This window comes from Anser cygnoides, chromosome 4 (genome assembly GCF_040182565.1).
Source record: "Anser cygnoides isolate HZ-2024a breed goose chromosome 4, Taihu_goose_T2T_genome, whole genome shotgun sequence".
NCBI lineage: Eukaryota > Metazoa > Chordata > Aves > Anseriformes > Anatidae > Anser > Anser cygnoides.
Window position 1 is genome coordinate 23,208,472 of NC_089876.1, and position 24,946 is coordinate 23,233,417.

The window sequence follows — 24,946 nt, forward strand, 5'->3', positions numbered from 1 at the left end:
TGCTTGCTCTGCAATCTTCAGCACTTAGCCAAGTTCGGGGGACCCTGAGAACTTCCAAATAGCAATCAAGAGATGCATTTCTATTGCTGGCAAACTTTAAAATATGGAAATCCATAAATGAAGACAGGTTATGCAGACAGAGTTCTGTTCCCTCACAAAAGACACAAACTTCATCCAAATTAAAGAAGGGAAGCCATGTGTTGGTTACAGGATTACTTGGCAAGATCCTCAGCCTCGATACAAGACAGAACTCCTGTTTCCCACCTCCTGCAACTCTGTCAGGTATTGTACAGAGGTAAGTAGCAGCACCATTTTCTCCTGCAGTCACCTTCATAGAAGGAAGTATTTCTTGAAAGATGGGTATATATATTAGACAGAAACTGTATTTAAATGTATACTGTTCTTACGCAGAGAAAGAGCCCGCCCTTAAGGAAGAAGTCCGGCTTCTAGATCACAGTCAGATGTAACTGCCTACTTGCAGCCCTATATGAAATCTCTACTTTTGATCAGGAAGCATTCAGATGCATTTTTGTTTATATTTTTCTACCAGTCAGTCTTTCTGGTCACAATGTGAAGTGAGGAAACCTGAATACTAAGAATTGTACTGGAACTACTGCCACATTAAATACTCGATACCATTCAGGACAAGCATCTTCACTTGAGAGACACTGCCTTAGTCTTCTATTAAAGGCCATACAGCTTTATAACAGGGCTTTAAAGATAATATTTTAACAGGAGGGGTTCTTAAAAGTTCCTATTTTAAAGTTGCACAATTTGTAATCTAGCCAGCATTCCACAATACCACAACATGTAGGAGCTCACAGAGATTACTGAACTCAATATGCATGTTTTAATCTAGTCTGAGAATCTACAGCAAGAAATAAAGCCAGTATTTCGCTCCAGAGGCTTGAACTCAGTATTTCTTCACAGAAAAACTGAATTCCAATATACTTTACTCTTCAGCTGGACACAGCAATATATCAGCTGTGAAATGTTAGGATTTTTATTTGTGCTATTTTTGAATCAATGGAAAAGAAAAATGTTCCTTCTTCGGGTTGCCCTTTAGAGGTTTCTGCTTCTAGCTGTCTTCCTTCCTCACTTAAGTCTAAGGCATACTTTTTTTATGCCTTTAATTCCCCATTCTCTCATGCTGACTTACCTTTAGTCTGTAGTGACTCATTACCTGTTTCTAGACACTCCCTTTATAAAAGCCTGTAGAAGCTTTTACTTTGTTACACCAATGAAACAGGAAGAAGGTTAATGGCCAACTTCTAACCACTTAGAACAAGCTTCATTTAGTCAGCATTACAACTTGCTGTTTTCTTAAATACAGATGAACTATATTCTCATATGCGGTTATTTCTAAAAGGAAGCAACAGTTACTAAAGTCTCAAACACTTCACAGTGTTATCTAAACTTCCTTATTTGTTCCTAGGATACCTGATACTGGGGAAAAAAATCTGAAAATGAAATATCTTGGGACCTTTGTTTTACAGTGCTGCTTTATGACCTTTGTCTGCAATTATGTTCTAATGGAAGCAAACTATGAAGTTTCCAACCAGCATGTGATTTAACAAATGAAAAAAAAATTGTTTACTTACATGAACATGATAATTAAAATCTAAATCTTCAGATCAGAGAAAGCATGTTGTAATATACTGCTTTAATTGAGATTCTACAGCCAGCAGAAATAATAATTCTGTTTCAAGCAGTTAATCTAGCTTAACAGCATGGTATTTTTTCTATTGGGTGCCTTTATAAGATAAGATTGCAAACAAACTTCCTGGGTATGCTGTATTATAAGCAGCAACTCCAATAAAATATATAGAAAAACTTTAAGAAGTAACAAGAAGGACAGAAAACTTTTTCTGGAAAAACCTGCTTATGCCATTGTACTAATTGCAAAGCAGCTCAACTTTGAATTTGTAAAGACATTTTAATAATTGGCACAGACAAGACTATGCAATAGGAAAGAAAAGGAGCTCAGAAGTACCTTTTGTGTACAGATTACGTTAACAAGAAATAGAAGGAGAAACATCATGAATTTATGCCCATCTCCTTAAAAAGTCAATGACGAAAAACAAAAAGCCATGATTCCAAAGAGAAGACAGTACACATGAAAAATAAGTTAATTTTTATGCTTCTAAAAACACTCCCACTAGAAGATGCAATTTGAACCATTTATTTTCAATGCACAATTCTTAACAAATTCATACTGGAGAAAAATATTATAGGCACCTGTTTTGAAAGCTAATAGTTGAATAGTTTTCATTTTAGTGAATAATTTAGAGTAGTTGAAAAGGAGAAACATTAGAGTGAAGACCAGAAAAGAAACTAAGAAATACCTATTGTTTTCCCTAAGTCAGTGGCTTGAGATCAGCTGGAACAAGGATAAGTAAACAGAGAAGCAACAATTCCTGAGTGAGAAGCAGGAGCTGGGATTCACAACATTTGGTGGATGCCTCACTAAGCTACTTCACCTCTCAGACCTCCACATGATTCAGAAGTCTGTCCACATACCATCTAAGACATTTACAGTTCAATTACTGACCTCAACAAAGGTGTTCACGTCAGAGAATCCTGCAACAAAAGTGACTTACTGTGTATATAGCAAGTCTGGGATGTATGAAAAACATCAGCATTCCTGAGAACCTTCATAGACAGGAATTTTTAAAAGTGTATGGCCGAAAGCGACTATTAGATCAACTAAGCTAACATACAAACTGCTTTCTTTGGTTGTCCACCAGCCAGATGCCCAGTCTTGATATTGAATTATCAGAAGAGAGAAAAAGACTCTTTTCCCTTTACTAGTCAGTTTTAATGGTTATAACCCCACTTAACCTCGTTTAGACACAAAGTATTACAATACACCACTGTACTTAAGAAGGTACAAGGAAGGCGTCAAGGTAGTCTGCAAATGCCTATAACTGACTGTTTTCCATTTGATATGGCAGCATCTAGCTCTGGGCAGAAAAGTCAATTCTCTCTCCTATGTTTTAAAAAAACAAAACAAAACAAAAAAGCAGAGATTCCTATTACTATTGAACAGTACAAAGCATATCTCTAGGTTAAGAAAAGTCACTAGTCCATACATATTTACACTATTGTCATGGTTTTGGCTAGGATAGGGTTAATTTTCTTTGTAGAGGCTCATACCATGCTGTGTTTTGGACTTTTGATGAAAACAGTAGTGATAACACGGGAATGTTTTTAGTTGTTGCAGAGCAGTGCTCACAGAGAGCCAAGGTCTTCTCTGCTTCTCATGCTACCCTGCCAGCAAGGAGGCTGGGGGTGCACCAGGAGCTGGGAAGGGACACGGCCAAGACAGCTGGCCCAGACTGACCAAAGCGATATTCCGTACCATATGGTGTCATGCTCAGCAATAACAGTTGGGGGAAGAGGGAGAAAGAGGCAGACATTCAGAACCACGGCATTTATCTCTCCAAAAAGCATTATGAGCTCTGCTTTCCCGGAAATGGCTGAACATCTGCCTGCTGATGGCAAGTAGTGAATGAATTCCTTGTTTTGCTTTGCTCACACATGAAGCTTTTGCTATAAGTGGTAAAGTGAGTTCTCACACTTTTTTACCTTTTCAATTCTCTTCCCTATGCCACCTACAGAGAGTAGGTAACTGTAGTGCTTAGCTGCCTGCCGGGATTAAATCACAATTATAAAACTTGTGCATATACCTAAGACAGGAAAGATACTGAGAACTGAAAGAGAAGAAGAAAGAATTAATGGCAGTACACAATACATAACATGAAGATATAAACCATTTATATCCAGACTTCTCAACTTACCTTAGCATCTTTAAGGTTGTCCCAGAAAAAGGTTTCTCCATATGGAGATATGATGGGTGGCTTTTCTTCTGTGAAAGTTTCTTAAAGTAAAAAATAAACACAGTCACATACTGCCATACTCCATTAAGGTACTGATATAATCAACAAGGGATACAAGTTTTCTGTTTCTGACTTCTCTGTCCACCTCAGAATAAATACTGAAGAACAAGAAACAATTTCTCATAACTGAAACACACTTTCTCAGAAAATATATATACTAAAATATATACTTTTATACTGCATCTGTTTATATAGTTTTATCTAGTTATAGTTTTTACTATATCTAGCATAGTATATCTAGTTTGTAGTTTAACTATATCTAGTTATAGTTTTATACTGCATCTTTTCACTAGCATCTTATTTGGATATAGCTTGCATATAGCTATCATCTTCTTTCCTAATCTGCACATCAAGTTAAAAAAAAAACAAAAACCTCGTATACTCTTGGGATAAATAGCTTCACTGTCTTTTATTCTGACTTAAAAAACAAAAGCAAAGGAAACAAAATAAAACCACCAAATTTCTGCTCAATTTTCATTTTGTCACCAATTATTTGCTTGAAATTAATAGTATAACTTCAAACTTCTAGCGTTTGAAAGAATTCTATTTTTATTTTTTAAATGCAACTGACTGTGCAAGACTGTATTAAATAGTTTACTGGAAGAAGTTACCAATTTATTTCCTGTTATTTCCTGAAGCTCTGAGTATTCACTAACAAATGAAGCTGCATTAGTCAGAAATACTCTTCTTATAGTTTTCAAGAAAAAGCAGATTTTGCTTTAAAAAAATGCATACAATCTTGAAAATTCAACATATTGTAGTCTAAAAAAAAATGTTAGATTATGTTTACAGACAATATTTTGTAATTTTCATGCAATTAGCTCGTAAACAAAAACTAAGTAAAACATAAAAGTGGTTACGTGCTCTGCTATTATGTATATCACACTTTTTTCATACTTTCCAGATACCCAGTATTTCTTAAAATAGCAAGTCAACACTCATGTTGGACCTCAGTTTTTGGTTTGAGGTTTCTTTGTCTGAATATTCAAGATGTAAGTACCAGCATGCTTAACTCACTTTTTTGTGAAACTTGCCTCCCAGCACAAGATACATTCGTAAGATCCACGTTTCTTCTTTTCTGAAGGGAGCTTGAACAAAACAGAGCACAAAATGAAAATATTAAGTGAAATTTCCCAGAAATGGAGCACAGGCATCTTATACAGGTAAACAAAGTATTACAACTACATGCAAATGTAGAAATAGTCAATTTTAAGTCTTGGAAAAGTCTTCTGACTGAATTTAAACTACCCAACGTTCTTTCTTTTCTCTCTTCATGATGCTGAATACTTCACTGATCCTAACACACATCTTCAGAATTTTTTTTTCGTTTTTTTTGAATGCCTTACCATACATTTATACCTCTGGGAAGCATGGGGATCCCCCATTCTTTCCCCATCCTCTACTCTCCCTTCTACTTCACATTCAATACCAACAAATGCATTGAAAAAAAACAGCAGAGTATCAAAGCCAAATCTTCAACACTGAGCTCTCAGCACGGAGCCTAGGCATGAAAATCCAGACAAAGCAGATGCTTTGAACCACTGAAAAAAAAGTGCTGAAAATTTTTAATTCCCAATGATGATTCCCCCCCACCAATAAGTTTTCAATCTGAGACATAAATGACATTTCTTTTATACCACCTGTGCCTACAACTGTGCATTCTGTAGATATGCAAGAGTGTATTCCCATACACAGGAGAAAAATTACTTTATTATTGGTTTAGTGCTAGCCCCTAATTATTTCAGGGATTTCACGTACAGTGGTACGTTCCTGCTGGTAAAGATCATGTTTTTATTATTATTACTGAGATTTCAGGCTCATGCAGCAGCTTTAGAATAACAGAGTAGGGGAAAATACAACTGAAGTAGTACATTTCTAACCCATCTTCACTGCTGCAGCAGTCTGTTTTCAGTCTGCTTTCAACCAAGCTCTGATTTCACCTGTTAACACAAGTAATTAGTAATTTCTCTTCTTTATATCACTTTCTCTGCTTGAAATATCAGTGATACAGATCCTTGTGCATCATTACAGAATACTCATTGATTCATAAGCGCTATAAAAGATCCTTTAAGGTTTGCTAAGAGCTTGCAGATCCTCCAACCTTCAAAGACAAAGATAAATGTTTTAATAAAAATATCAATATATCTGATTTTCATTTCCCCATTAGACTTATTGATTAATTTTATGCTTTTAAGGTTAGTTATGCTCAAGACTTCAGAAATACCACCCCATGACATCAAAATTGAATAACTCTACATTACAGGCTGATGTTTTCCTATGACAAGAAAGCATATGTTTATGAACTACCATTTTGTATCATTTTCAGTCTATGCCTCTATTTGCCCCAAGGAAATTACTGAATTAAGTTCAATATGGAAGCTACACTTTGAAATAACAAGTACGTGTACAAATTTTACCCTCTTATATAAATTATGTTTCTTGATGGCATTTTGTGAGATCATGTTCTTAGAAAACATAGGATGAATTTGCCCAGTTGAAGTGTGCCATGGCCTAGCTCCATACATAGTAATTGCTCACTCTTCTAATTACAAAAAATACATAGCACTGTGTTCCTTCATACGTCTTGCTAAAATTGATGCAGCTACAATCTTTTGAAGTTACATTAGCATATTAACTTCATGCATTTGTACTAACCTGGAATGCTTACAAATAAATACGTAAATAGAAATAATGTTTTTCAACAGAGACAGGATTTGTTTGTTGTTTTTAAGGGTAATAATAGCATCAATATAAATTTGAGAGGGACAGATAATCAGCTTTGACTAGAAGAGCTTTTAAACTGATGGTTTTCTTCCCTATGTAAAACAGTGCGTGAAAGGCTTAGTTTCAGAGTGGAAGGATTTAAAAGTGGGCAATGGTAACAGCAATGAGTCAAAAGTAATACTGGTAAACTCACCAGGAAATGAGAAATAGAAAAACAACTTATAAAGACCTGCATTTTTTTAGTTCATGTATTTTTCAGGCATTGCATTTTTTTGATTTGTTTGTATTAAGTGTCTACATGTATGTGCTCCATACAAAGTATGGAAACCTGCTTAAAAAAAAAAAGTAATCTGTAGGTTTTTCCTCACAAAGTAAAAATTGTTTTGGTCATTTTAGGAATGGAAAGTTTTACCTTATGTCAAGTAAAAACTACCTCAATAAATACTTAGAATAGCTTACTCTGAATATCTGCTTGAGAGATTAAATACAAAAAAAAAGTGCAAGATGACAATATTTGTCATTCTTGTCAATTGTTGCACAAAATAAATTCTTACATTAAATGACAGAAAAATAAAGACGACTTATTTTGGGACAAATAAGACCAAAACAAACAAACAAACAAGAAAGACCAAAACCAAACAAAATCAAACAAAGCCACCATCACCAAAAAACTTATCTACATAAATATGACTCTCCTTAACCATTTCCAAAACCTCATACTTCATGAGATTACCATCATCTTTGTTTTGCTCTTTATAGGACTGTTAGTGCAAGTAGCCTGCAAATCACAAAGTACCAATTATACACAGATAAACATAATTTCAATTATATTATCTCTTTGTTACAACTGTGGAGATTAAGACTGACTATTTTCATAAATTAAGAGATACAGGATGTGGTTCGGGCTGCATACTCTTCCCCACCACCCTTTCCTTGTGCATAAACAGGATGAAAGGGTGTGATGAGGCAGCAACTTGTCTTGCTGAAGGCTGAGACTGGAAAGGTGAGAGCTGAGCACTGGGCCGAGCTGAGCCAATTTGTTCTATATAGGCCTGCCATCTCGCAAATAAAGCAAGGGAGAGAGCTCAGTGCAAGCAGTCAGTGCTTCAAAGTCTTCACCGGCATTCATCTGCTGAGTGCTTTTAAGTGAATGAAGCTTTTGTTTTCAATCATCACATTTTCTACCCAGCTCAAGACCTAGCCCTCCCTTTACACGAATAAGTCCAAAGTGCTCTACTGTGCTGTGTTAGAGCCTTGGGCTTCACAGGCTGCTTGCAGAGGTAAATTAAGGGAGATACTTGGCCGTAGGAAGAGAGAGAGCAGCTTCTCGCTCCTAAAAGCTGTTCTGTGTGGCCAAAAAAAGAGTAGAGGGAGGCAGCAGCACCAGCCTGGAAATCTCATTAGCAGTCTTGATTACTTACATGTCCGCAACAGAGTGTGAAGAATACCAGCACTGCTAACTTTCCACTACAGCAGTGGCTGTTTGCACGAAATGGACAGCACCAGGACAAGCACATAGCACCTCTGTACACAGACATACACTGAAGTCCTCTTGCCCTCCCTCCTCCTGCCCCTCCACCAGTGCAGCAGTTTTTCCAGATTTATTTCTGGACTATTTCTTCTCTCCTGCAGTAAGCAATCAGCACTGAACAACACAAGCGACAGAGCTGGAGGATGTGGAAAAGGTCTGGATGTATACGGAATTGGCCAGTCTGAAATGTTACCTGGGTGGCACTCTGCAACAATCAGCTCTGCCACTTCATACACCTGCTTAGCTTTCCCTTTAAAGGCACTGCTGTTCCAAAGGGTGCAACCAGAGCTACGGAGCAACTGCTAAACAACATGGTCCAAGGCAGCTTCGGAGGTTTCCATATCTCTGCGCTTATCTTTAATCTCGGGCTAAAGGCATGTATGTGGTTAACTCCATCCATTGCAACACTTTCACTTCGTCTTAGAGGCATCAGTTTTTCACTTGCAGGGTGGAAGAAGTAACGAAAAGTATCAAGAGAGGCCGCAAAACTTGTATCCTCCTCTGTCTAATCCATTATTCTGTTCCAACACATTATTGGGAAACTATACTAAAAATTTAAGACTAGGCACTTAAGCATAAAATATCTCAGAAATTCATTGCAAAGGGTTCTGACTGCCTTATCAAGACCTGTTGAGACAGATTATTTCAGTCTTGGAAGATGATTCACAACCTTCCAGTTTCAGAACTCCTTCAGAAGTTTTTGAAGGCCTTTAGAGCGATGTTTACTAATTCTGTATCAATAGTGAGCTCATAATGCTGTGATAAGAAAAAATCTAGCTGGCAAGAACCCAACACAGTTACACATTGCTTCAGTGCTGATTATCTGAAAGAGCTAGGAAAATCTTCACAATGATTTGTCAGGAACATTGTATAAGTTTTTTTTGTTTGTTTTTAATTCCGCACCCCTCAGTACTGCAGTGGTGCCAAGTATACTTGCAAAAAGAAAGAAAAGCAAGGTATTTCCAACTTCTAAAACGTCACGGTGTCCTACCAGCTGACAGCATGTTTTGTTACAGTAAGAGCTAGGAGCACAAGCGAGGCACAGGGAAGTAGACAGAATTACAAGAGATGCAGGCACATTATTAGTAATAAAAAGTGACAGAGTCACAACACTGCAAAGGGCCACAAGGAGACCTACTGTACAAGCTTTTAACATTAGAAGGCACTTAGGAGATCATGAGAAAAGCATTTCCTTGCATAAAGCTTTAAGGTCAACATCCATGCATGACAAGAAGGAGATGCTGGGTTTCCCAGTAGATTTCAGTTGGAATTCTGTGCCTCTATGCAAAAAGCCTTCACACTATATAATAAGGATGAAACCAGCGTCTATCAACAAAAATCAGCTGAGAATGTTTGTCTATGCAATCCTATAGGAAAGGCGTGATCTTTCCTGAGGCTAAAGACACTGCAAGGCACCACTTTAAAGTTGTGTATTAATTCTTTGCCTCTAAAAAAATACTCAGCGAGGTTAATCATGAACGTTTCTGTGAAGTTTAAGTTCTGTTTAGAAGCTCTGGTTTACTCTTGATCTTCATCAGACAGACTTGCTGCTGGTCCTTCATGATTTCTACATGGTTATAACTGGAGCATAGCGACGAAGAAGAAAAGCTGGAGTTCACAAATCAGAATGTGGGTATCGATGTTAGTGACCCAGTCACACATCAGTCTCTAAGACACTGGGATTTGAAGGATTTACTGTCATGGTGGGAACTCCATAAACATAGCATGTTATCTCTACTGGGTGACTGTTTCTTAGAAGAGATAAGAGTATTCTTTTAGTAGCTAGTCATTGTTATCTTTTAGCATTAGACTCCCGTTTCAGCTCAGCAGGAGTAGCTTTGTTATATGCAGTGGGGATGATCACCCCACAAAAGTTAATGTAAAGCCTCTCCCCATTGAAAAACGTTTATACTTCAGTTTCAAAAAGCACAATTTCTTGGTGTTTTAGAAGACACTGATCATATATATATATATATATATTACTTTTTTTTAAGTAGAGCATGCAAATCTTTTCCTTGTTGCAAATAATTGTTGCCTCTCCACCTGTTCAACCAGACGACTGTAATACAGCATTTAATATTAACATCTTACATTAATCTAAAAGAAACTTATAAATGCTTGGGAAAACTCTGCACTTAGGGCATGTATAAACTTGCTAATGATGTTTCTAACTGCTGAGATATGCAGATGAAAAAGACAAATACAAAACATTCTCAGACACGTCCCTTCCAGGCACGGCTAGTGGTTTAAAAAAAAAAAAAAAGGCTAAAAAAAGCACAACCTGATGATTTGGATATGGCTACAGTGACAAAACTTTGCATGTGTCTTTGCAAGAGTTTTTCTTCTCCCTAAGACATTTATCAAGCATGACGAGTAAAACCTTACAATTAACAAAATCAAAAATATCACGATTAAATCTGGGGGAAGATACTCTTCGTGTATACAGCCCGTAATATTGTGATCAACTGCACATTCACTGCCTCATATTTTTAAAGTATGATAACATTTGAATGTTATTAAGAGAGGTCTGGAGTTAAGTTGTAACATCAGATCTTTTCCCCTACATTCCATTGCCTTTTTGCAAAACAAGCTACAAAAACTAATGTTTGTTCCAGACAGCAAGTGTTCCTTACTAGTTTGTAGACTAATTGCAAACTCTGCTATTTTGAAGGAATAAAAATCTACACCCACATCACATGAATATTTTGAAATGAATGCGAACTATGCAATTTATCATAAAGTAACAACCTTTACTGGATGCTCTCCAATCCAATTTTCACCAGTGCTGCACAGAATCCTTACAAAGATTGCATGAACTCTGAAAACCTTCCACCTCCATCCTCTAGAAAAAGTCTTTCCAACTGACAAATAAAATGTCCTTTGACTGAAGACACATCCTTTTGTCATCCTACAAAATTCCATTTAAGTTGTATCTAGTTAAAATAAAATTAAATTAAATTAAAAAAAAAAATGGTTTTCTTTTTTTCCCCTATTTCTTCCTCCTGGAATGCCTAAAAAAAAAAAAAGAAAAGAAAATATGCTACAAGCATCATTAAAATCCAAGTTTCTGTTGCTCTATGAATACCAGCAGAAGCCAAAGTTTCTGTTGCTCTATGAATACCAGCAGAAGCCAACACCTAACATGACAAACCTGTTGCATTCATTCTCTGAATTAACAGTTAGATGACAACCAGTTTAGAAATCAGTCCAAGAGCCATCCTGAAGAAAATCATTGCTTTAGATTGACAGTATAATTTCCTCCTCCATGAAGCATCCTATTCTAATTTAAAACAATATAAATTCTACTGCAGAGTTGTATGCTTTAAGGCTAAGACTTAAAATCATCTTCCTACGTCCACATATGCGATCCTGTCAGATAAATCCTCCTTCGTACAGATACATCCTTACAGGATGGGTACACCATACAGCACATTTAACAGGCGAGAAGGCTTTTTAAAGTTTTCCCTCACTTTTCAGATGAGGGTAGCTTAATATACACAGTTGTATAAAATTTCCTAGATCTTTTTGAATACAAGACTTACAAGAAAATAATAAACCTTTGTTTTCTAAGAACAGTATTTTCTGACCTTAAAAGGTACTAAAATATAACCTGGATACACAATTATAACACCTGTCTCCCTAACAAAAACACATTTTTATACTTAAGAATTTTTATCCTCCTGAAATTACTGTTTTATAACCATTTTCCTGCCATGGATCAGAATTTCCTTAGATGCTATTAATGAGATGCTAGCCCCAGCACATCAGTAACATTTTGGTTTGGAATAGATTCAACAGCTTTTTCTTTTTAAATCTTGTTTTTATAACATGTATTTTCATTCTTCATCTGAAGAGCATACAGATAAAGTTTTAAAAAATACTTGAAATAGTTGTTTTTAAACACAGGCTATTCCGAAAGCAATGAAGATTCATTCCTTTGAAAGTAAGTAGATGCAGAGATTATAATGAGACACTATTCTAGAATTTCCCTTTATACTCCCATTTGCACTTTTGACTTGCTTAATCCTTCTTAGGTTAATTTGGCATTACTCATGTCAGAGCCAAGCTATTTACAACACATATAAAAGAAAAATCCCCAGAAAAAGACACCCTTAGCCCATAATGCCCTCTTCCCTGCCCCCCCCCCCCCAAAAAAAAAAAAAGTCCCATAATTTCTACAACAATTCTTCACTAAAAAGAAACCACAATTACCTTGTTGAAGTTTCAACTTTGCTTGATTCAGGGATTTCTGGCACAGGTCGATGTCTTAACATAAAAGACCGGCTTGCTCTTGGAAATACCATTGTGCAGTTTTGTGTACAGGAATCATATAAGTCATTGTTTATCATTTCTCCTTTAAACTTAAAGAATGGAGAATTTTGCTCACAATCAGATAGATCATCCTCATCTGCAAGCATCAGATGTTTGTTTTCACTGTATTTTGTCTCACATGAATGAGCAAATGAAGAAGGAGGATCACAAAATGCCAAACGGCCAGCCAAGTGCTCATCAGTTTGGTATGCAGCAGCTTCTTCCAATGATGTATCCGGCTGAGCATTCATCTTAATACTTCCACTTAGACTGACAGCTTTTAGTATGCTATCTGAATTCTGGTATAAACCAGAAAAATCCAAATTCGTAATGCTATCATCACTTGCCTCCGATAAGTTTTGCTCTCCAAGTTTGAACCTTTCTTCACTGAAGTAAGCTTCATGAGGAAGTTGCACTGACGATGTTGCAGGTATCAAGTCAGTCTCATCTACGTTTAAATTGCTTACTGGAGAATCCTCATCCACGAGCAAATATTGCTTCTTTTCTAAACCTGTCGAGTCTTTGAGTTTTGCATTTTCATGTAGAAGCAAATGTCCTTGCGTTTTTGAAAGAGCAGTGTCTAACTGCTTAAGTATCCTTCTGCGGTGCCCTGTAGGCAACACTCCCATTTGCTGAAGCACGCTGTTGTTTATGCCCGTGCAATCTGTCACAATGTTATAGCCATATTCTTTAAAGTTAGGAAGATACTGCCCCAAGTTAATGTTGACTAGGAATTCTTCAATATCGGTGCCGTTGCCTGTGGATGACATGATGGCAGCTTCATTCCGAACAGTGCCCCTCACGGTCATGTAGAAATACAGTCAAGATGCATGCATACTCAGAGGCAACAAAGCTCTCTGTATTTGTCGTCAATCAGCCAATGGAAAATACCAGTTTCTTTGAGACACTTCAAGTTTCTTTAGTTCACGCTGATTTTATTTATTTTTTAAGACCGCAAACCTATAGAAAAGAAAAAGGGTATTGAAAAAGAAAGAAAACCCAATTCAGAGGTCTAAATTTACTTGAATCTTAAATAAAATTCTGAAAGGCTCCCTGTCATTTGTACACTACAATTTTTAAATTGTGTATATATGAAAATTTCAAGCAGGGTAAACAGCATAACCTCTCCATCCTTTTATCTTCTCCTGTACAAAGAGAAGAGCAAAATCAAAGCCTTAGCACAAGTAATAGTTTTAAAACATATAATCCTAGTAGTTACAAGATGTGAACCACTTATCTCCACACACATGCACTTATTATACAGTACTTGGATATAAATATCAGAAAAAACAAACTAAGACCAGAGCTGGAACTCAAAGCTTTCCCATTCCCCTGCTGGCACCAACTAACTACAGAGTGCAGCTTCCACTCCTTTATCTTCTGAGCCTTAAGCTTTTTAGCACAGAAACAGACTTTCAGAAGGGAAAAGAAAAAAAAAAAAATCACTGGCTAGAGCGTTCCCACCAAGTGCCATAACCAATACAACAGTTTGCAAAGGTAGAGCCACTTCTGAGAATGTCTGGAGAAAGAAAAAGAAAAAAGAATGAAAGAAGTAGTAGCTTAAATTACTTAAAGAACCACAGCCAGAAAGCTGCGGAGGTGATCAAAATATGCCTCACAGATCAGGCACGTGTTCTTCAAAGAACTGTCAGACGGGAACGCAGGAAACAGCTAAGTGGTAGCTTCTCGGCTCTGGCAAGGAAGCACCTCCTGTGGTCACAAACTATCAGAGGCATAACCAGAGGCAAGTTCTGGCCTCCATGCTAGGGACCTTTGGTAAATCAAGCGACCATGACAGTTTCTCCTCGGTATTTTCCAACTCAGCTCTTGCACACCCCCAATTTCCCCCATTTCAGCTCTTCCTTCCTCTGTGGCCATATCCAAATCCATGGTTTACAAAATCCAAAGCAGATGGAGAAGCTACTGTTCGGAAGGTGTTTGAGACAACCTGAAATCATGTCTTTAAAGAAGCTTTAAGACCAGCAGCAGACAACAGGTTTTTTTTTTTACTCCTCCCTCTTCCTGTACAAAGAGTCATTTGGCTTTAGGGAAAGCTGCTGACTCTGTAGCAGCTGCCCTGGCATGCAGGTACTAGCCTGGAGCAGCCTGGAAGAGAAAGAACAGCTTCGGTAGGACAGTGTAGGACCTAAACAGCAGCCTGAAAGAAAAGGATTCACAAGCCCAGCATACACCCAAGGTAGCAGATATTAAGGTACACCTTATTCTTCAAGGTATCTGCTAACTAAAAGGGCACTACTTATGACGTAGAACTGAAGCATGAAAGATTGACTGCTTTTGTACTATATCAGTTGCTCCAATAAAGGATAAAATGTGTTCCTATACAATTTCCCTAATGCCTTTTGAATAAGTAAATCATTATTCAGCCAAGCAGTCATAAATAAATCTTCATGCCCTGCCTCATTCCCCAGACACATACAAACAAATATAAATTTAAAATCACGTAATCAGTGGAGCACAATTGTTATCACTGCTATGAGTAATTGTACTCTAATATTACTATGAAATAACTAGTTTAATCACTAGAAGTTTCCTCTTGCAGTTTTGTAACTACCTTTATTACTCCCACTTTCAGAAAGAACTAATCGAAAACAGGAAAAAACTTTGCACTTACATCATATATGCGTGTGTATGTATGGCACAGTAAGGAGAAAAAGAAGTTGAATAAACCCACACTCTTCTGGAAGACATACAAATCAGCACATTTATCACAAAAGTTCCATTATTTACAAGAACTCTTTAGATTCTTGCCAATATATTCAGCTTCATTTTTTGTGATGCATTTTTATAGCTTTGATCACTGCTTGCAAGTCTGCCAAGCAGTGACTTACCACCTTCAATATGAAAGGCATTCAATTAGAGATTTTTGGAGAGAGAACTCCATAGGCCACATACCAGCCTCTCGAGAGATGAAGTCTGTTCGGGAGTTAACTCACTGAAAGATTCTTAAGTCATTTAAATTCAAAGAGGCCTGGATTGAGCTAAACCGATTAACAATCAACTTTTAGAATAGGAATTAGATTTAACTTTGTCCTTCCTCAACCTGAGCACCTATCTAAACACTCATCATTTCTTTAAAAACCTAAGCCCCCCTTTCTCAAAAGATATAATTCAATAGCATTGCCCCTCAGCTATCTCTAAATCCCACCAAAATACATATATAAATACATATTGTGTTAAGTTGAATCTTTTTTCCTTAGTTTTTCTAATTACTACAGAAATAACTAATGGGAGCAAAAAATATCAAGCAGGCACTGCTTCATGTACCCATTACAAAAAAAAAAGTACACACACTCACATACGAAAAACCACCTCCAGTGTTAGCCTATCAGTTAACCAATTTCAACTTCAATTTTGGAATACTTTATCTCTGCTGTTTCCAGAACTTCCTTGGGGTTTTGTGGTGCTATATAGGGTCTTAACCCTGAGGTGTTAGCGTTTATTTTCAAACAGTATCATTCTCCCAATCTCTCCACCTCCTACAGTAACAAAAAAGGTACTTAAGTAAGTAGCTTCTATTTACTGACACACACTCTTCCATATCTAAATATTGTTTTTTCTACATGCAACAGCTTTGCCAACACCTTAATCTGGAAAACCTCCATTCTGCTACTTCAGGAACTCCAATAGCCATGTATTATCGGTTATTTGGATCCTAACCCATCTCTGTATGAACCACAACACAATGCACAGGATTATCAAGCACAGAACGAAGAACATAATTTCTTTTTGTTGCATATTTTCCAGCATAATACACAGCAGACCAAGAAAGGAAGAAACTGCTCACTAAGACGATGTTTTGACCACAAAATGCCAGCAATGCTGGGAGCTGAAGCCAAAGCCATTTTTTGTTTCAATAGTTGCTAACAGTTGCTGTAGTTGAAGCACTTCTAAAGACATGCTATAGATCTGACCCACCTACACAACTCAGTAAATGATATACAAATATTGATTGTGAAACTTACTGGTATTTGTGGATCTGAGGGTTTTGCTTATTTTGGTTTGAATGCTCGGATGACGCTTTAAATAAAGCGCAACTAGGTAAATATGATTCTATGATACACACAATCAGTGAATATTTGTAACACAGGCTAGAAGATAAATACTACATCATGTCTTACGTTGTAATGTTTTATCCTTACTACAGTCTTAAGCTCAAGAAGTGTACAGAAAAATAGAACTCAAGGACCACCTTATCCAAAATAGTAAACTATTTAAAATAAATGAGTATCAATAAAACTCTGCAACTTTAACCGTAGAATAATTCACACAGTTTGTACAATATTACATATGACGATGCAGTGATCATATATAAATGATATATACCTGTTTGTACATTGACTTTCACGTCAGTAATTGTACCACTTCAGAAATTTAAGTAGAAAGAAGTCTTAAAGGTTAGTTCACATACATCCTGCAAAACAAAGCTTTTACTCTCAGTAGCAGGGCAAAATAGTTTGTCCCATAGCATTAGACAGAAATAAGCATTAAAAAAATAATCAAGCTTCCCTCATTTTTTTCTTTCTTAAATAAAACTGATTCTAAGTGCACTGTCACATCCTCTGATGTAGAGTCACACAGACAAAAGCCATTCATTCAACACATTCACAGAAGTGGGAAGAATGCTATATGAAATAGAGCATCTTGGAAGACACTTGACTATTCAATTTTACAGAAATATGTGTACGGTGTCCAAATTGCTATGTGTAAAAAGCAATACAAGGGAATCCATCTGGGCTTCTCTTCTAAGAAAATATGCTTTTGGCATGTGATAAGTTGCCATTTGTTTTGCACATCATAAGCCTTACATGGGATCATCCAACTTTCTTCCCTAGATGACGATGTTTCTCAAACTCGTTTCAGAATGATTTTCCCATCCTTCCTTTTCTCCTCTTGCAGAAGGGACTTAGACATGGGGTAGAAGGACTCAGAGTAGCATACCAGTTCTTTCTGTTTTGCAGAAAAGAGCAGCTATATAGCCCCAAGGAAACACAACAATATTGGCATGGAAAAAAAATATATAATTTTCAGGACGCTTCCTCACATGGAGGATATGTTCTTGTACCTAACATTGTAAAAAACTGTGCCACTTGATACGGCCTCCATTCCATGATTTTCAAGTTGGGGAAATCTGCGAGACATCACCGATTGGAAGATGTGTGCAGATAAACCAATCTATGTTGAAGCAAGCCAGCCAACTTTTAACGAAATGCACAAACAGAAGGATATAGCTGAATATAGAAGTACTCAAATGAGTGTTTCTCATTACTCAACACTCAAATGAGACTTTCTTCTTCCTTTTAAAGAAAACTACTGATACCAGCCTAAAGAAATCTTCTGAAGCGCACAGCAAGCCAGTCACACTTCCAGTGATGAGTTCAACAAATACAAGGAAGTTCAGGCTTGCTCCCAACTTCTGCTAAACCACATGCTACACTAAGTTCCAAATAAATGTGGGGGAAAAAATAAATAAATTAAAACAACTACTCTAAGATTTACCAAGGAGCAGCCTTACATCTGTTGGTGGTCAGTTTCACCCTCCCACTGGGCTTGACTGCATACAAACTGGCAAGATTAGCAGGCTTAGGAAGCGCTGTAGATCATTACAGATCTTTCTTTTTGGCTTGCTCAAAAAAAAAAAAAAATCCTCTGAAGTGACCATTTTAAAGGTGTCACTTATTGAATTAGCATTTGGGTCAACACAGAGCAAGGTAACCAATGGCAACCAGCACAGTTCCTTGCCCAAAAGCGGCGAAGTGACTTAGTTCAACACGATTACGAAATACCTTCGAGCACATCCTCCGCTCAAATAGTTTCCTCGTTCTTTTTTTTTTTTATTATTATTTTATTTTTTTTTTTTATTTCGGAAGGCTTCTGTTTCAGAGGAAAGCTCAGCCACCTTCGCCGCCTGGGAGCGGAGGCTCACGCCGCCAGAAATTCCTGTGGAGCAACTCGCGGCGTCGGGAGCGCGGCGCGCACCGGGGCGGCACCGGCCGGGCGCACTGCGGCGAGTTGCTGCGGCAACACGGGGGTGCCACGTCCCGGCTCTGCCTCTCCGATCAGTAAGGGCATCCCAGCGCTGTTACACTCCGCCACTGCGAGCTTCACGCACCGTCCGGTAAAACTCGCAGGCAGCTTAACGAGAAGCCCGTGCCTAACTTCACAGAAAGTACTCGGAGTAAATAAACACACCGCAAAGCGCCCTACCTCGGCTGGCATTTACTTACGGACCGTTAAAACGGTTAAGCCGAGAAGCACGCAGGCGGGGAAACGCACGCTACCTGCCGACCTGCCCCCCAGGCTCCAGCTCCCGCATCCGCCCCGGCACCCTCCGGCGGCACCCCCGTTACCGCGGCACCGCCGGCCCACCCCGGGGAGCCTCCCGAGCAGGCCGGGTCGCTCAGCGAGTGCAGGCCGGGTCGAGCCGAGCCGAGCCGAGCGCTCCCCGCCTTGCGCCCCTCGGCGGCTGGCTTACCTCCTGGCGACGAGCAGCCGCGGAGGGGAAGGAGGAGAGGGCCTGCTGGCCGCTTGGGCTCCCTCCTCTCCCCCTGCTCGCTCGTTTTCTCCTTCCTTCCTGCCTGCCTGCCTCCACACCCCACCCCACCCCCGCGCTGCTCCCCGGCGAGCCGCGCCCGCGGCGCTCCGCTCCCTTCCCTCCCCTTCCCTCCCTCGGGAGGCGGCCGCACCTGGGCTGGCGGGGCGGCGTGCTGCCTCAGGAGCCCGGCCGGGGGCTCGGGGAGGGCTGCCTGCCCCACAGCACGGCCCCGGAGCACGACCCCGGGGTCCTCCTTTCCTCCCCCGGGGCGTAGGGCGAGATGGCCGCGGGGCTCCCCCCGGGCTCCCCGCTGCCCCCCAGCGGAGCCCCGCGAAGGGCGCAGCGCCCTCCCGCCTCGCTTGGCTGGATGAAATTAGGAAGCTTTAAGTAACGCGTGTCACTTGCCCCGCTTCTAGGAACTCGCCCGCACCCGTGAGGTGCTGACGCGCTGCTGAAAGTCGCTTTTTATTACACAAAACGAGACCGAAAAGTGCTCTGACGCGCTCCGGCGGCCGCCCCCCTCGCACCGTGTGGACCCTGAGCTCCTCGAGGTGAGGCTGGGGATGCCCCGGGAGCCTCTGCTTAAATAGCCGAGGTCTACCCCGAAAAACAGGCCAATAAAGCCCTCCTTGGGAGCGAGTAAACCTGCGCTCTTCTGGCTGCTGCAAAGATTGCTTATTGCATGCTAAATACAGCCTTACTACATAGCCTGACTTACACCGAGGCTGTTAAAGACCGTCAGAGGCTGAAGAGTGCCATGGTAGTAAAATGAGGTTTCAGATCACAACTTCGAACGTAAGCAACTTTTTCATTCTCCAGTTCCCCGCTGAAACAAGTGGAAGGAGTGAAGTTCAGCATTACAGAGCCAATCCCACCCGTGCCCAAGCACTTCTGAAAATCCTGCTGCGCACCCTAGCTATTAAATGTCTAAATACCAGTCTACTAAAAAATGCAGTTAATTTAATCTCCCAAACTTGTATTACACAAGCAAATTTTAAGGTAAAAAAGCCCTACACGAGTGCAAACTTTTGTTTTTGCTTTTTCTAGGTGACCTAAAGAAATTCATTATTTTCTTGACTGACTTTCTATTAATCATTTTGCTGAGCCTGGCTCAATGTCATTCCCAATCATTTGCACATGGACCCATGTTTCCAAACCGAGTTGCTGCACAGATCTGACCCAGGTAGGTACACAAACACCCTTTTTGGCGATAGCCTTTCTGGATTGTAATCTAAGGGCTCACAGACTCATCCGATCACAGATTTGCCTAAGATCCCGAGCTAAGCCTAGCTTCCTTTCAGAACAGTAAGAATGCCAATGAATGCTGACTTAGAAAAGGAATTTTAACCACAGAAATTTAAAATATTTGAAAGATTCATATCTTGTAAACAACAAAAGACTTGCCTTCTTTGCAAGGCTTACCTTGCCATGCAAGTATCCACTTCATTAGCTGAATTAGCTTCATTAGGCTGAATTTCTCTTTCCTGCAAGTTTTTAGGTATGGCAGTTGATTCATACCCTTGAACTCTTCTCTGTCAAGAAAGTCCAAGTCCTTCTATAAAGCCCACCTCTCCTTCTCTTCCAGGAGACCCATGTGATTTGTCCATGTAAGTGGACGAGCAGCAGAGACTACAGATGACAGGCCCCTCGGTTTTTAAAACAGCTTTCACTCTCATACAGAACTCACTAAAAGAGGCTGTCCTCAGAATATTTACATTTATGCATTAATAGCATCTTCCCTCAAAGCATAACATGGCGCTCTGCACCCTGACACTCTGTGTTTCAACCAAAACTAGCCACTTTTCTTTTCTTGATCACTAGATGAGAACACAAGATCTGAGATTTTTGTTGTTGGGGGGGGATTCAGATTCTAAGAAAGTTCTCAAGTCTCTGGTTTATCTATGGCATACAGCTCTCTGTAATGGAGCACGAAATGTCAGCTTTCTACCATTGTGGTAAAGCAAAACAAAAACTAACTAACTAAATAACCCTTCGCATATCTAAAAGGAAACCACAACTTCTTAATTCTGATGTAATTCAGATATAACATAAAGCACAGTACTATTCTAAGGCTTGTTGATATTCTTGAGTTTTGTAAATCTGTTGACAGGTTTAACAACTGCAGAGATTTTATTATCTGATAATTTCCTTGGCCTATGAATTTCTGTGTTGCTATCATGAAAATTTTTTAGGTCGGTAATGTTTTTTAAGTAGGTGAAGATAAAGTTTTGGTTTAGAAATTCATTTTAAGTGGAAGTTGCAATACTTTTGCTATGCCCTTTAGAAGTTATTAGTGCCTTTCGTATCCTAAAATACATATGGCCATACAAGAAGGTCATTCATAGTGAACACATTAAGTTTGCTTTCCCATTCAGAATTATGATTACAGAAACCTTCAAGATAATTTTGTTTTCCAGCAATAGAGATTCACCTGATTATTTTTAATATGATCAGTCCATAAGAATAACCAAGTAAGTCTGTGTTTAACTGAAGATGGAATATCATCTAAATTGTACAGGAGTTCATCCATAGAATATGAATCAACCCCAGACTTCCACACTCCATCTGTGTGGTCTGTCATAAATTAAAGTATATATTTGCTTCAATATTGTTCATCAAGCTGGTAATGCAACTAATTCAAACTCGTCAGCCATTTTCCAGTTTTCCAGATATTGTCATTTTTGGATCTGTCTATCTTTAAAACTGATCAGTTCTGTTTGCCATGTATTTTGAATTTAAGTACTCTAACTGCACAAACAGCAAGCTGCTGAGATAACTAGGGCTTCTTTTATTGATTGTGTACAAGTAGCTCTGATACTGTACTTGAGGTTTGGCAGCTATCTAAAAATATACAGAAAAACTGAGTTTGTGACTTTTTATAAGATTATTTAAGTCTGCTATAAAAACAGCACATACTCCCATTGAGTACAGGCTGAACAAGACACAAAGAATTACTTTCTAAACTTGGTCTTCTGCAATCTTTTCAGTCTCATTACCTTTAAAGCAGAAGTAATAAAACTCATCCACCTCAAGGTGTTGAGAAGATTAAACGTATTTGGTTTTTGGAGCTTTTAAGCATTATAAGAAATTAAATGTTAGCTACATCTCAAACAACCAGCAGATGAATGCCAACCAGCTCTTTTATGATTGGAAATTCAGTACTATTGTTATACTATTGTTAATAAAATATCATGAAAACTAACCTTGGAAATTAAATCATGCGCTGTAATTATCAAAAGCAGAGCTCTAGCGTGAGGTAACATTTCACACAGGATAAGACAAAAAAAAACCCTGTAAAGACTCAGAAAAAAAAAAATGATAGGACTGTAGTTAAGAATGAGCGCAGGTTTTGAGAAATCTAGGTTCAGTTTTTGTATCTGTTCTCAACTGTTTCTGTGGCTTTGGGATTTATATTGTCCAATTGTTCAGTGCATTATAACTTTTAACTTTTGTATGTCTCGCTGGACACCAACCTGCATTTCAACTTAGACCTATAAACTAGTTCAACACATACCACATTTTTCAAATGTAACTGTGTAATAGTCAATCTGATTTCCAAGCAGCATCATAGATACATCATATGACACATTTGTATTTTCAGACTATCAATTTATAAACTAGTTGATGTTATTCCTCACAGGTGTGAAAACATAGTCATTGTGGTTTTAGACATCTTATTTCATTTACATTTGACCTTTATGCAGTCACTGTTTTCTTAAAACTACCGATGGACTCATGCAGTAGTCCCTTTAAGTTGTTCTGATATTGATAATGCTGCTTTTGAAACTAATGACATAACACCAGTGGAACAATACTGTTTACTGACTAGTTTTACAGCATACTGATTTTTTTTTCTTTCCCTCACCAATGCAGGTGACAGTTATGTTAGAACTAATTTTCTGTCTCATGTATTGTATATCGCACTCGAGTGCACACGCAAAGTCCCCTAAAGGTAAGAAGCTATTTGGATCAACTGAAATACTCTGAGAATAACAAAAACAGTAATTAGGTTTGCTCCAAAAGCACCTCTCGTATTGTGGCGAGGAGTTAGTCAGAAATATTGAATTTGACCTCTCTCAATGGGAGTCTGCAAAGATGGCAATTCAAAATACATCCCTGCTACAATGTGAGATTTCTGGAAGGTCCACCCACTGCCTTTGGTGAAAGCACACCCTACAGCACTTCCCTGGACTAATACCCTCTATGTCGCAGCTCTTAAGCCAGCACCCAAACTTGCAGATACTGCCCCGTGGGTTGGTGACCCCCACTTTCACATACATTTTTATGTGCTTCAATCTGCAGGCAACCTGAGAATTTTGCCTGCAGTACTGCTTTATTTAAATTCATTGCTTACGGGGAAGTAAAATCATCTTCTATGTATAAGACTCACCTGAGTTCACAAGCCTGAAAATGAAAACAGCAGATTTATTCTAGCAAAGCAAGAGGGTTAAGCTCTTGCTTCAAATGAAAGACATATAAAAAAAATCAAATTTAAAAAATACCTGACATCAATCTCTCACTCTAGTTGTCACTTAGGGTTTCTCCAAGACATCTCTCACTAGAAAAGCTGCAGGGGCAGCTTCAACACTTTGTTTTCAGAGTGCCTGTGTTCGGTGTGGGACCTCATCCTGCCACTTCTGTCTCTCATTTATATTTAACAGTTTTCTAGTGGCTTTTGAATACAAATGCAGCTTCAAAGCATGTGGTAAGTTCTTTTTATTTCTTTGCTATTGTTCTCATTTACGGGATCTTGTTACCTTGACATAACTTCCTGTCATCTTTGAAAAATCTAATGGAGCATTCTTAAATTTATTTGAAAATGAATCCCTCTGAGAAACTTTCCTACACATCAGAGCGCTAACTTCTCCCATATTCAACTTTTGTGCTGTTGACTGAATTGTAATGAATCATGAGGTTTTATCTACACAGCACTGGTTTGCTCGCATTCTACAGAAACCACATATGACACATTTAAAGATCCTGTTAGTTTTAAAGGTCACTCTTTCAAATACCTCCTTCCCACTTTTATTTTACTTGTTGCTTGCACAAATTTGGCATGGAAAGTAATGAAGCATACTAGACATCACAGAACTATTTTTAGAGAAAAACTTTCCAAAGTACAATCACAGTTAAAATTGCATATACTTCAGTATAATTTCACATTTTTCTTTAGGTCTGGTGAAACACATTGTATCTCTTATGTTTTCTCTTTCCTCCCAGACAAACAAACAAATAAACAGACAACCCCCCACACACACACACTTCATGATAGTTGGCTCACTTCCAGGATTCTGATGCTATTAAAGAGACTAAACTGGAGGTTCACTGTATGTATAAATAATACTTTAATAGAAAACTCTTAATGAAGATACCCCATCTGCGCAAGAATAATTTCCTGTGAAGTTACTAGGTTAAGTTAGAAAGCTGAGAAGTATCAGGACATTATGTGAAATGGGCTTTAGGTAGTTAAAGTCCTTTGACTTTCAGTCTCTTTCCTAAATAACAAATTGAGTGACGAGCTCAAACACAAAATGCTAAAAGTAGCCAAGCCAAGATGGGGAGTACTACTCACAGCATGCTGGAGAGGTTGTGTTGCAGCAGTGACTGGTCCGAGATGTTGCTCCCATTGCTTTGATCACTTTACTGTGAAGAATGTTACGCAAAACTGTGAGACCAAACCCCAGTTGTTTCAGGCAAACAAAGGATGGCATAAGTATTCTGCCTAAAATCTTGAATTAGGTTGCTATTTAAGAATCACAGAATGGTTTGGGTTGGTAATCTCAATCAAATAGCTTATAAATGAGCTCTGCTGAAATAGGTCACACTAAGCCACTTACATCCGGATTGACCTCGCTACTTTTTCACCTTCGTATGCTCAGAAAATTTCATACTTCTTTTAAGGACTGCATTGTACCAAGGGTATCAAGG

General features: G+C 38.6%; 1 protein-coding gene and 1 long non-coding RNA gene across 10 annotated transcripts in view; one reads left to right on the forward strand and one right to left on the reverse strand.

The window, feature by feature from the left end:
- The window catches only part of ARAP2 (ArfGAP with RhoGAP domain, ankyrin repeat and PH domain 2), a 130,562-nt gene extending 111,258 nt beyond the window's left edge, over positions 1-19,304 (reverse strand). For 2 of the 8 annotated variants that reach the window (XR_007158149.2, XM_048047693.2), the window contains exons 1-4: positions 18,959-19,133; positions 12,367-13,425; positions 4,917-4,987; positions 3,801-3,880 (exon numbers count right to left, since the gene is read on the reverse strand). Coding sequence is in view for 7 of the 8 variants with exons in the window: in XM_048047693.2 (XP_047903650.2) it covers positions 3,801-3,880; positions 4,917-4,987; positions 12,367-13,274 (1,059 nt within the window). In the remaining variant the exon portion in view is untranslated. The other 6 variants (XM_066995748.1, XM_048047690.2, XM_048047688.2 and 3 more) reach the window with 6 other exon arrangements.
- A 129-nt stretch (positions 19,305-19,433) lies between these two features.
- Positions 19,434-23,725, forward strand: LOC136790659 (uncharacterized). Of its 2 annotated transcripts, XR_010831015.1 has the most exons (4): positions 19,434-19,569; positions 20,066-20,201; positions 22,892-22,970; positions 23,680-23,725. It is a non-coding gene; the product is annotated as an uncharacterized lncRNA (long non-coding RNA). The 2 variants fall into 2 exon arrangements; XR_010831016.1 differs by lacking the exons at positions 22,892-22,970; positions 23,680-23,725 and adding an exon at positions 20,604-20,737.
- The last annotated feature ends 1,221 nt before the right edge of the window (positions 23,726-24,946 follow it).